The sequence below is a fragment of the Mustela erminea genome, chromosome 8 (genome assembly GCF_009829155.1).
Source record: "Mustela erminea isolate mMusErm1 chromosome 8, mMusErm1.Pri, whole genome shotgun sequence".
Classification (NCBI taxonomy): domain Eukaryota; kingdom Metazoa; phylum Chordata; class Mammalia; order Carnivora; family Mustelidae; genus Mustela; species Mustela erminea.
In genome coordinates this window covers 41,747,054-41,759,241 of record NC_045621.1, presented here as the reverse complement: position 1 = coordinate 41,759,241, position 12,188 = coordinate 41,747,054, and the positions used below count along the sequence as shown (strand labels likewise).

General features: G+C 48.0%; 1 protein-coding gene across 1 annotated transcript; it reads right to left on the bottom strand.

The window, feature by feature from the left end:
* Window positions 1-10,294: 10,294 nt before the first annotated feature.
* Window positions 10,295-10,648, bottom strand: LOC116597533 (60S ribosomal protein L23-like). Its single transcript, XM_032355378.1, has one exon. It carries the CDS (start codon window positions 10,646-10,648, stop codon window positions 10,295-10,297), a length of 354 nt encoding a protein of 117 aa, XP_032211269.1.
* Window positions 10,649-12,188: the final 1,540 nt, after the last annotated feature.

The window sequence follows — 12,188 nt, the reverse complement described above, 5'->3', positions numbered from 1 at the left end:
TCAAGGTCGCAGGGACAAATTACCGCATGGCATGTACCAACGATGGTGGTGTAACCCTTGGCTGATCAGACCCCTCCAGTGATCCTGAGCCAGGCCACAATGCAGAGAGAATCTTCCCCATAGGCCTGCCTCTTGTCCAGGAGTCACAGCCCAGTCACCTCTCATGGGGACCCAAGAGGCACAGATGGCCAGTCCAGAATGAATTCAGGACTTGGGAGGCCCTTCTGTTTCTGTGGAGATCATGGGACCCACTTCCTGGGATCAGCCTGGTTTCCTTATTGTCCACCGCGTGGGGGAGCCCACCAAAAGCCACTGTCCCTCCTTCCTCCTGGTATGCTCACCCTTTGCGGGATGACTGCTGCTGTCCCATCAAGAGGTCCGCTCACCGGCTTTCCACACAAGAATCCAGATCTGTCGTGCAGGTGGGACCTATGGGGACACGGTAACGAATTGGGGGTAGAACCCACAGGGACAGTGCCTTGGATGTTTGGTGGGTGTGGGGAGGTTGTTGAGATATGTTGGTGACATTTTGATTTCCATCTTGGGTGAACCAGTGGGGAGTGGGGCTGTTTGCTGGACAGGAAGGCTAGGGAGGGAGCAGGTGGGAAGCAGGAAAAGAGAAGGGGTTGATTTTGCCGTGCAATCTTGAGGAGCTTATGAAATGGAAAGGCAACTATCCCAAATGAAAATGTCACATAGTCAACTGGACGTATGATCCTGAAACTCAGTGGGAAGGAATGGACCAGAGATGTCAATTTGGGAGCCATTAGCTTATAAATCGTTTTGAAAGCCCCGTGCAAGTTATCATGGTAACTTACTCACTGGGCTTGACTTTGCACTCCTGCATCTATGGCAGGCCCAGCTGTCTGGGTCAGGCCCTAGCAGGGCCAGACAGCATGCTCAAAGTGGGATAGTATGAGGAAGGTGTAACAAAGCGGCAGTTTGAACAATAGCCCCAAAGAGATAGGGTCCTAATCCCTGGAACCAGAAACTTTACTGTTTACGACAAAGACTTTGCAGAGGTCAATAAGGATCTTAAAACGGGGATACTACTCTTAGATGGTCCTTCAGTGTGGTCACCAGTGTCCTTGTAAGAGAGAGGTAGAGGGAGATGGGACAGAGACTGGAGAGGGCAGTGCCATCCTCGAGGCAGACAGCGAGGGTGCGCAGCCTTAAGCCAGGGAGGGCTGGCCGATGCCCAAAGCTGGAAGAGGCCAGGGATGGATTCTTCCCTGAGCCTCCAGAGGGAGAGTGTCCCTGCAGATGCCTTGACTGCATCCCAGAGGCACTCACTTTGGACTTCTGACATTCCAAACGGTGAGACAATAGAGTGCTGCTTGGTGTGCCTAGGTTTGTGGTGATAGCTACTCAGCAGTAGGGAGCTAAAACAGAAAGGAGCTATTTACAAAGGTTTGGGCCCTGTGTGTTTCCAGGTGGTGGTGGTGGATAACTGGGCCCAGAGCTGTATCCTGTACCCTGGGGCTAATCACAGCATCTCCAGGCCCCACCCCATGGGACAAGCAGAGGGAGCAGCTGCTAGAACTTAAAAGAAGGGGGACCTGTAAAGATGTCTGTCCTGAGAGGAGCCATGACAGCCAACAGAGGGGACCGGCAGGGAAGGCTTCGGGGAGATAGATACCCCAACCTGTCCCCCTCCAGCATCCTGTGGGGTGCCTTGTTAGCTGAGCCTCCAAGTCAGAGCATCGGGTTGATGCTATGTATGGGCCCAGAACAGGGGGAGCCCAAGACAGACGGAGTGGGGTGGGGTGGACGTGCCGGGAGAGAGCCCCCTGGCTCCTGACCAGCGAGGGGACAGTCCAGGCGGCCCTGGGATTTATGCTGGCCTGTCTGAGCCTCTGAGGTCCGGTCTTTCAGCACAGTGATCGTGCTCACTGATCACGGAAGGGGTGTGCAGTGAACAGGTCAACATGCAAATCCCTTGACGTATAGCAGTAGGTGCTCCAAAAAAGACAAGTAAAAAAAAGCCTGGAACCTCAAATCATAAATCACGTGAACACGTGTGGAACTCGACACAGCACAAGGAGGACGGGAAGCCCACGACGCTTGGTGAGGGGATGAGAGGCGACCTTTCCAGGAATTTGAAGCATTCCGTGGAGATTCTACTTTGAAATAATTCATTGGGAAAATATCTGTTGGGTTCTTTATTGGGAAAGTTGTCTATTGTCATGACATTAAATCGATTTAATGACTATGACCAAGACGCAGGTGAGCCACCCCCTGTTCACATGCATGCCCCTGCCCTGGCTTCCACTGACACTCAGACTCAGTCCCTGCCTGTGGGTCTGCGCTCCCTGGTCACATGGAGCTCCATCCGCCTCCCCTCTCCGTGATCACACCATCACCTCAGCATGGTGCGAATCAGAGACCCCACTGAAGATAAGGAACAAGGGAACTTCACATGATATGCACATGGCCTTGGCCCCCCAGGCCAGCCTCCATGCCCCAGGTGAGGCTCTGATATTGTGATTTGTAATAAGAAACACATAGTTGGTGTCCACCTGGTTCTGGCACAAAGCTGCTAAAACTCTTGGGGCTTCCTAAGTGATGAGAGTCCCAAAGGTGTCCTTTGTTAGGTCACTGAGGGGACTTCTAGAAAGCACCTGAGAGTGGGGCTGGTTGCCAGGAGAACTTCTGTGTGACTACAGGGATGGAACTCCCTCCCACCCACTCTCATAAGAGGAGAGGCTGACCAAGTCACCGATGGCCAATGGTTTAATCAATCGTATCCATGTAATAAAGCTTCTATAAAACTCCAAACAAGCAGAGTTTGGAGAGCTGCTGTGTTGTTGAACCCATGGAGATGTAGCAAGAATGGGGCTCTCAAAGAGCATGGAAGCTCCGCGTCCCTTCCCCATACACTGTCCTGTGCATCTCCTCCATCTGACTGTTTCTGAACTATACCCTTTTATAATAAACTGGTGATCTAGTAAGTAAGAAGTTTCTCTGAGTTCTTAGAGCAAACCTGTGGAACTCAAGGATGGGGTTGTTGGAATCTGCAGTCTGTAGCCAGTCAGTGAGAAGCATAGGGGACACCCTGGGCTGACCATTGGCATCTGGAGTGCCGGGCAGATCTGTGGGACTGATCCCTCAACTTGTGGGACCTGATGCCATCCCATAGACAGTGTGAAAAGGAGTTGACTAGTAGGACACACAGGTGGTGTCTGAGCATTGCTCGTTGGTGTGGACACTGCCCTTCCTGACACATCATGACTGGGACTGGGTACAGAATCCTTGGGTTGATGGATGCCCAAGTCAGAAACCATTCAAACCATTCACAGAAATGTCTTCACACGGAATCCGGTAGCTCACTGCAGGAAACCCTTGCTGGTAATCCTAGCCAACACTGATCCAATAAAAGTAGGAGGGCCAAAGGCAAGAAATTCAGTGTCTGAAAAGTTTCTTGAAAGATTATGAACTCTGTGTGTATGTGGGCACAGGTGTGCTTGGTTGTGTCTGTGTGTGTATGTGCATGTGTTTGTGTATATGTGTGTGTGTGTCTTTGTGTGCTTGTGTTTGCACGTGCTATGTATATATGTGTGTGCGTATTTGTGGTTGTTTTGGTGATCGGGGAGTAACACATTTGTTTCTCCCTTGTGCCTCCTCTGGCACGTAGGTAGTCCTTGGAGTGCTATGTTGAGAAATGAATCCCAAAACAAGATCAGAGGGAATGGGGTGGGAGAGGGATGCTGTTGGCACGGAGTGAGAAGAACCAGCAAGCCAGACACACATCCTGGAGCAAAACACAGAGGCAGGTCTGGGGAGAACTCAGCTCCCACATCCCACCACCCACTCGCTAACCCAAAGAAGGGGTGCATTCATACAGGGCTCTCAACTTCTATATTTATTGCTGATGAATGAATACATTGTGCCAATTTGAAGACCTAAGTTGGTTTATTGGATTTAATCCAAAAGCCAAATTTGGATTCCTAATTAGTGGAAAGAGATCTGGCTCTCTTATTGGAAGTTTAATTGGAGAGTTTATGTAAGTAAAGTTTTGAAAATGCATTTAGAATCTTTTCCAGCTGTTCTCCGGGTGCATGGTCTCTATCTTCATTTCAGATAAGTACATCCCCAGGAGTCAGAGTGACCAAGACTCTTAGTTTCCTTCTGGAGGCTCAAATACCTCTCTGCTCAGAGTCTCTGTAGAGTCAGAAGCAAGGAATACGTGCCGATCTGTATTTAGAATCAAGCTCAACTTGACCTCTGCGACAGGTACTCAGAATAACTATTAACCCAGAATCTTTCTTTCTAGAACATTCTAGAAAGTTCTCCTCTTCCCTCAAAAAAGACTAAGAAAGTATCAGAAGTCCATTTGGGAAGAGTGGAGAATTGAGATATGGGTGTCAGGCTGAAGAAGGATTTGCCACGCAGCCCCCAAGAACTATGCAAGAAAGCGGGGAACTGTTTCACAGAAATATTTAATAAAATGCCCAAACTCAAGAGTTTACTCCTCCCTGAGAGCCACTCAGAGGCGGCTGAGCCTTCAGTGGCTTGGACTGATGTGTAGGAGCAAATGGCTAAAGTCTCAGGAATTTTTTGAGCCAGTTATTAAGCATAGCTGTTATTAAAAACCAAAGCATATAAACTTAGAAATAAGCTGGATTTAAAAAGAAATAATAAATATTCAAAACTCATCACTTCCTGTCTCTTTTACTAACCTCAGTTTTTTTTTTTTTTTTTTCCAGGCTATTTATGTCTATTGTGTGTGTGGCAGAAATCCTACAGAATGGTGGTGGTTTCTGTGCCTTTCTTCCCAACTCCGAAGTCAGTGATGTCATGTTGATAGCTTGCTATTGGCCATGGCGGGACTGTTTACATCCTGGAAACCCACAAACGCTCATCAGGGCTTTCTCCTCCCAGGATCTGGTTGGTTAACATTGACCAGCTCACCACCACTCGGAGTCCTTGCTATACAAGGGGACTGAAGAAATGGACAGGATGATGAGTCTTGCAGCCCAGACAGGGGGAGGGTGCAGAAGAGAAAACACCCACCCATGCACACACACGTGGACGTACATGCACACGCTCCTTCCTCCGGCTACAGGAAAGCCTTTGAGACAGATGGTTTGCACTGTGCTTGTTCCTTGGCTACAGCGGAGAAGTCATTACCGGGCACAGGGATCGACCCATGGGATGGCAGCCTGGGAAGCAGCTAGCACAGGTTCTTTCTCCCCAGAATGCTAAACCCTCCATCTGCAGCGAGCTCCGTCTGGCAGCACGCTCCAGCTGGCGGTGAGGACCAAGGATGGCGGGAATGGGCCAAAGAGGTGACACGTGCTTCGCCTATCTGTGCCCCAGGGAAGCGCTCGCCTACCGAGACCTGGATCTAGCAGCAAGCCCATGTGCTGAGCCAAGGACTATTTTTAGTTGCTAATGGGGACACACCAGGCTGGGAAGAAAGCGGTGGCAGAAGCAATCCTCTAGAATGAAATGGGATGGAGCTTTGAGGTCGGTAGGCATGGGACTTCAAATCCTGACATTTAAAGAACACGTGGGGGCAGAAACCCAGAACACAGACCCAGTGGAGGACCCAGCAGGCCTCCATGAAGTGGCGAGCCCCTGGGCCTGCCAGGTGATTTCAGAATGGAGTCAGGAAGGAGCACACCGGAAGTGCTAAGATTTAAAAGAGCAGGATCTAGGAGGGCATTTGGCCTCGTCTAGCTGATCTAAATACTTAGTTGTTCTTTGACCCAGCCATTGCCTGTGTGGATACACTCACACAGATGCTGACAATGACAGCTACGACCTACGGGGTCCTCATTAGGACAACTCTGCAATTGTGGGAAGAACGCTGTGCAGTTGGGGCTCTAAATGTCTATAACGTGTTTTTGATAGGCTAGAGAAAGTGAAAGTACAAGCGAGTGACAAAGCAGGTTTATATGGATAGAAGGTTCTGGAATGAAAAATACCTAACTGCCAGCAGTGGCTGCCTTTGGGAGGTAAGATTAGAGTGACAGACTTTCATGTCTATTATGTACATTTTTGTATCATGCATGTGTCTTCTTTATTTACAAAAACATTAAAGAGCAAGAGGTGGTAGCTGGTGTCCATTCACTCTTTGCTAGTTTGTCTGGTGTGCCTGGCCCAGGGAGGAGACAGGTGGGACCTGGTGCTCCATCTGCATGAACCTTGACACAGATTCCCTGGCTCTGATGCTCAGGACAGGCAGACCCACAGATAAATGACACAGGTGAAGACCCATCCACCCCCAGCTGAGCTTTCTTTCTCTTTTAAAACCTGGTCCCTGCCCCCCAGAAAATTTAAATCTTTTTTTTTTTTTTTTTTTTAAATAGGGTGCTGGCACAACTTATCAGCACCAAGAGACAAACTGGCCAGATAGAGGCTGCTAGAGGGACATTTTGCATTCCCTCTCCCCAGGGCAGGTGTGCATTCTGCATGGTGATGTTGGAGCTACGCTCAGAAGATCCTGCTGCTGGCCAGGGAGGAGCAGAGCTGAGTCAAGGAGACTCCCTCATCCTAAAGCCCTATTCTCCACTTCCACACACGTTGCTCGCATACAGAAAAGAGTATTAATTAAGTCAACATAGCTGATCTCCACCCATGTAAATCACTGCATCTAGAAACATATCCAAATATGGTGGAGGCTTGCCCTCATGGGGCAGAAGGAAGAGTATGCAGACACATGAAAAGTAGTGAGAATCTGGGTGCCTGGGTGGCTCAGTGGGTTAAGCATCTGCCTTCAGCTCAGGTCATGATCCCGGGATCCTGGGATTGAGTTCTGCGTCAGACTTCTTGCTCAGCGGGGGATCTGCTTCTCCTCTGACCCTTCCCCTTCCCATGCTCAGTCTCACTCCTCAAATAAACAAATAAAATACTAAAAAAAAAAAAAAAAAAAAAAAAAAAATAATAGTGGGACTCTAAGGATTAGAAGAAGCATGGACTAAATCCAAGGTAAAGTTTCACCCATAAATGAACAAAACCTTATCCTTCTATGAGGCAGATCTTAAAATCTCTTATCCTGTCTTCTGTCTTCACAATTGAAAGGTTTACGGGGTTTACAAGGGAGATTATAGCTACCTGGTCCCCACTGCTGCGTATATCTGGCTTAGCTGTGGATGGCTTCATGAAATGAAGTGGAAGGTGTATTATGAACAGAACTTTCTAGAAAACAAAGTATAACTGGGAGGATGAGGTAGCCGGAGATACTGAGAATGAAAACTTAGAAACAAGTGTGGATGAGACTTTAACTAGGATCACGGGGGAGCATGAGCTCCCGATGGCAGACGAAACACCTGCTTTCCCTATTTACCTCCCCAGATCTCATTTAAACAAGAAATATTTAAATAACAGAAGTGGGGCACCTGGATGGCTCAGTGGGTTAAACCTCTGCCTTCGGTTCAGGTCATGATCTCAGGGTCCTGGAATGGAGCCCCGCATCGCGATGGCTCTCTGCTCAGCAGGGAGCCTGCTTCCTCCTCTCTCTCTGCCTGCCTCTCCACCTACTTGAGATCGAAATAAATAATATCTTAAAATAAATAAATAAATAATAACAGAAGCAAGGGCGCCTGCGTGGCTCAGTTGGTTAAGTATCTGCCTTCAGCTCAGGTCATGATCTGGAACTAAGATCATGTTAGGTCCTAGAACTAAGTCCCACATTGAGCTCCCTGCTCAGGGGGAAGCCTGCTTTTCCCTCTCTCTCTGCCCCTCCCCCCTGCTCCTGTGCTCTCTCTGTGCCTTTCTCAAACAAATAAATAAAATCTTTAAAAATAAATAACAGAAGCATTTAAAATTTAGTAATGAATTCATTCATTCATTCATTAGCAGGAGGTTACTTGTTTCATTCTGTCAACTTGTGTGTTTGTTGAGAAATGGCCAATTAAAAGTTAAGTAGAAGGACAGGAGACGGAGGAGGCACTCCTAGCAGTGCTGGAGGACTGAGGTGGGAACCAGTATCAGATGAGGAGTTCTTGACAATCTCTGAATGGTGCCCAGTAGACAGGATGGAAGCGGTACAGGCCTGGTCAGAACCCACATGGCTCGCAGCCTGGGAGGCTGCAGGAAGAGGGAAGAGACCGCTTTTTCAGGGACCACCCAAACTCAGGAGCAGGCTGGGGCTGAGAGTTGACATCCAGGTTCCAGAAGAGCCCCAGGCCTCTGCTGCAGCAGGCTTCCTGCAGGTCTGTGGTCCTCAGGAGAACATCAAGGCCATAAAGGAGTGAGTGAGGTCCCATCCTGTCCCGATCAGATGCCCGCCACCACATCAGCAGCATGGAGGGGTCAAGCGCCAGGAGTCTTCGCACTGCAAGGAGAGCCCCTAACGGTGTTTCTAAAAGTGCCAACCTTGGACCACCAGCAGCAGCAGGATGCCCTGGGAATGTGTTAGAAATGCAAATTCTCAGGCCCCACCCCAAACCCTATGTATGAGAAACACAGCCAGTGGAATCTGACAGACATTTTAACACCCACCTCTCAACCTAAGTAATTCCGATATATACCCACACAGTCTGCTCCCAGGGTAAATTCTCTCGTTCTCCATCGAAGAGAATCTGCAGTCCACTAGCCCCCTTTCTCATCCACCAGAACTACAGAGAATTCCTCAATTGGCCATACACCTCTTGCAGGCAAAGAAAAACCCACCCCCAAAACACGCAGCCAAATGGTGCACTCTGGGAATAGCCATGAGCATTAAAAAGAGAATTAGAAGAGTGGCCTTCATATCTGTGAAGGATTCTCACAACAGCAGTCAATACTGATGAATCTAGATCATGATTAGTAAATACAAGTCCATAGGCAAGATCCTAAGGCGTTGGAGGAAAGGCACATGCCAGAAGGTGGCAAGCACAAGAAACAGTTAACACAAGGAGAGAAACAGAAAGAAAAAAAAAGTAATGATGATTATTTACGGAGTGAAAGGGTGTAAATGTAGATTGGTTGCTTCTCTGATCTTTCTAACCAATCAGTTATTTTGGGAATATGTATTTTTTAATTTTTTTAAAGATTTTATTTACTTATTTGACAGAGATCACAAGTAGGCAGAGAGGCAGGCAGAGAGAGATGGGGGAGAAGCAGGCTCCCCGCTGAGCAGAGAGCCTGATGCGAGGCTTGATCCCAGGACTCTGAGATCATGACCCGAGCAGAAGGCAGAGGCCTAACCCACTGAACCACCCAGGCACCCTGGAATATATTTTAAAAGATGGGGGAAAGAAAAGAAAGAGAAGTCCTTTAGAAGCCCGAGTAATATCCCTGGAGAGTTTTGGGAACCAACACTGCAGTCCTTAAACAAAGACAGGCTGCTCTGAAAACAATCAATCCAACAAACAGTTCCTGGAAATAAAAAACGATAACCAACAAAAACCGCTAATATCGGGGTGCCTGGGTGGCTCAGTGGGTTAAGCCGCTGCCTTCGGCTCAGGTCATGATCCCAGGGTCCTGGGATCAAGCCCCGCATCGGGCTCTCTGCTCAGCAGGGAGCCTGCTTCCTCCCCTCTCTCTGCCTGCCTCTCTGCCTGCTTGTCATCTCTCTCTGTCAAATAAATAAATAAATAATCTTAAAAAAAAAAAAACCGCTAATATCGAAACAAGAACCACAGTAGGAGGACTAGATAATGAAATGGACATCACTGAGAAATCAATGTTCTAGACGTCAGGATAAAGGGGTAGAAAGAGATTCGTAAGGCTGTCATCAGCAGTTATGGGAATGGAGGGCTTTCTTACCCCAATTTAGATGCTCCCTGATCTTTAAAATCAGTTTAAAAAGAATTGTTTAATTGTCATTTGAATGATCTACAAAGAGCATGTGATAACTTGTCATTTTAGAAAAGCAGTAAGCCTCCGTTGACATCACTGGAGCCTGTTTGTGAGAGCCATTCATAGGTTTGTGTGCCCACTGCTGTGTTTAAAGGGTGTCCACCAATAGTGAGGGAACTGTAGACTGCACCTGCTTCAGAAATGAAGCATCATTATTTTGGTGGAGGAGCAAATAATTTTTTAAAGATTTATGTATTTATTTTTGAGAGAGAGAGAGAGAGAGAGAGAGAGAGTGTGTGTGTGTGTGTGTGTGTGTGTGTGCAAGCAGGGAAAAGGACAGAGGCAGAGGGAGAGAGAGAATCTCAAGCAGATTCTGCTCCGAGCACAGAGACCAGTATGGGGCTCCATCTCAGGACACTTAGGTCACGGCCAGAGCTGAAATCAAGAGTGGGACGCCCAACCAACTGAGCGACCCAGGTGCCCCACAGATAATTTTTAATTTTTTTTTAAACAAAGGCACCAAATTATCCTGCAATGCTATCAGCATTGGATGCAATCCTGGGCCTCAAGTCTGCACACTCCTTTGAAACTGGTCCTGGACAGAAAAACTTTTCACCTTTTTGTTTACTGTGACCCCTGCGTTATCTTCAAGGAGGGAAACACACCATCTTTTCTCTTGTCTGGCTTTCTGAACTCCCACTGCTGAAGGTCCCTTCTTTCCAAGCTCTGTGGCCATCACCACATCGCCCACTCCAGCGACAGGAGATCTGTTCAGTCCTCCCTTGGTCCCCTTCACAGAGATGATATACAGCTTTTCGGTTGCTGTGTTTTCAGTGCAGCTGATCACAGCCCCTACCGGAAGACCCAGAGAAATCTGGAATTTCACACTGAAGGACCCACCACATCCTTGCTTGGGCATCTTCAATGCTGGAATGGGACAGAACAGATATCATTCGTATAGGAAACCCTAAGTCTCTAGGGTTTCCTATACGAATGATACCTGTTCCACATGGCTGTGGAACATGAACTCAGAGGTGGCTCCCTTCTCACTGTGGCTTGCCTGTGAGTGCAGAGTGTGGGCTTTTGGGTTGGGAGCTCACTGAGCTGAGGGACCTAGAGAAGGCACTAGAGAAGAAGTTTGGTTGGGATGCCTTGTGTTCCTCATTGCCAGCTGGGAGGAGAGCTCATGGCGGGGTTCTGCTTCATAAGTAACCACAGCTCACTCACAAGCCAGGGCTTACTGTCGTTTGGGTTTTATGATGATTTTATGTCATCTGCCATCTCTTTGCCCTCTACGACTCTCAGTTTCCAAAGAGTTACCAGCTATGTTATTGCTGTGTAACAAACCACCCCAAAACTTAGTGACTTAAGAAAGCAATCTTGTGTTACTTCTTTTTTTCTTTATACAGATTTTTTTTTTTTACAATTTACAGATGTTACAGATTCATTTATTTATTTTAGAAAATGAGAGAGAGTGAGAGAGCATAAGTGGGAAGGGCAGATGGAGAGGGAGAGAATCTCCAGCAGACCCCACAGTGAGCCTGGAGCCTGCCATAGGGCTCGATCTCATGACCCTGAGATCATGACCTGAGCTAAAATCAAGAGTTAGATACTTACCCGACTCACCATCCAGGAGCCCCATCATGTGTTACTTGCAAACCTGTGGTTTGCCTGGCCAGGCTCAGCTTGAGTGCACACTGGCAAGCTGGCTGCAGGCTAGCTTGGTCTAGGAAGGTCTGAGCTAAGAAGAGTCAGCTCTGCTCCATGTGGAGCTCATTCTCTAGCTGGCTAGCCCAGGCTTGTTCTCCCAGTGGAGGCAGGGGTCCAAGAGAAGGCAGAAGGGCACGAACCATCTTGAAGCCAAGGTCCAAACACTTCTGCCACTTTCATTGGCTAAAGCAAGTCAAAGACCAATCTGGATTCAAGGGATGAGGAAATACATGCCATCTCTCGAGGAAAAGAAGGCAAAGCCACATTGCAAAAGGCATGAGTACAGAAAAGAGTGGAAAATGGGGTCATTTTAGCAATCAGTCTATTGAAAGTCAGTTGTGTTACCTTGCTGGTGTGCCCTGCAGTCCAAGCAGAGCTTGTAGAAACAGGCCATCAATAGTCACACTAGTGGCCCATTTTGTGAACTGCATTTTGCTGTCGAGGTAGCGCTTGGCGTGCGCAAAGTGAAATCCTGACAGGGGTCCGGGAGTCTCTGTCGAGTCTCTGTCGGGTCTAGTACCCATCCCTTTTTCTATGCCATTTGTCTTCTCTTTCCCTACCTCTTCCCAGGGAGTCTTTCTCACAAGACCATGGAGATTTTAAGTTTTGGGAACATTCTGGAAGGGCAGCGCCAAGCCTTCATGCTCCTCCCAAGAACCGGCTTGTTGTGTCATTCGGCTTCTTCACACCAAGTATCTACTGACAACGCATTTTCCCCCTTGCTCATGCTGACCACCTTTCATAAGATA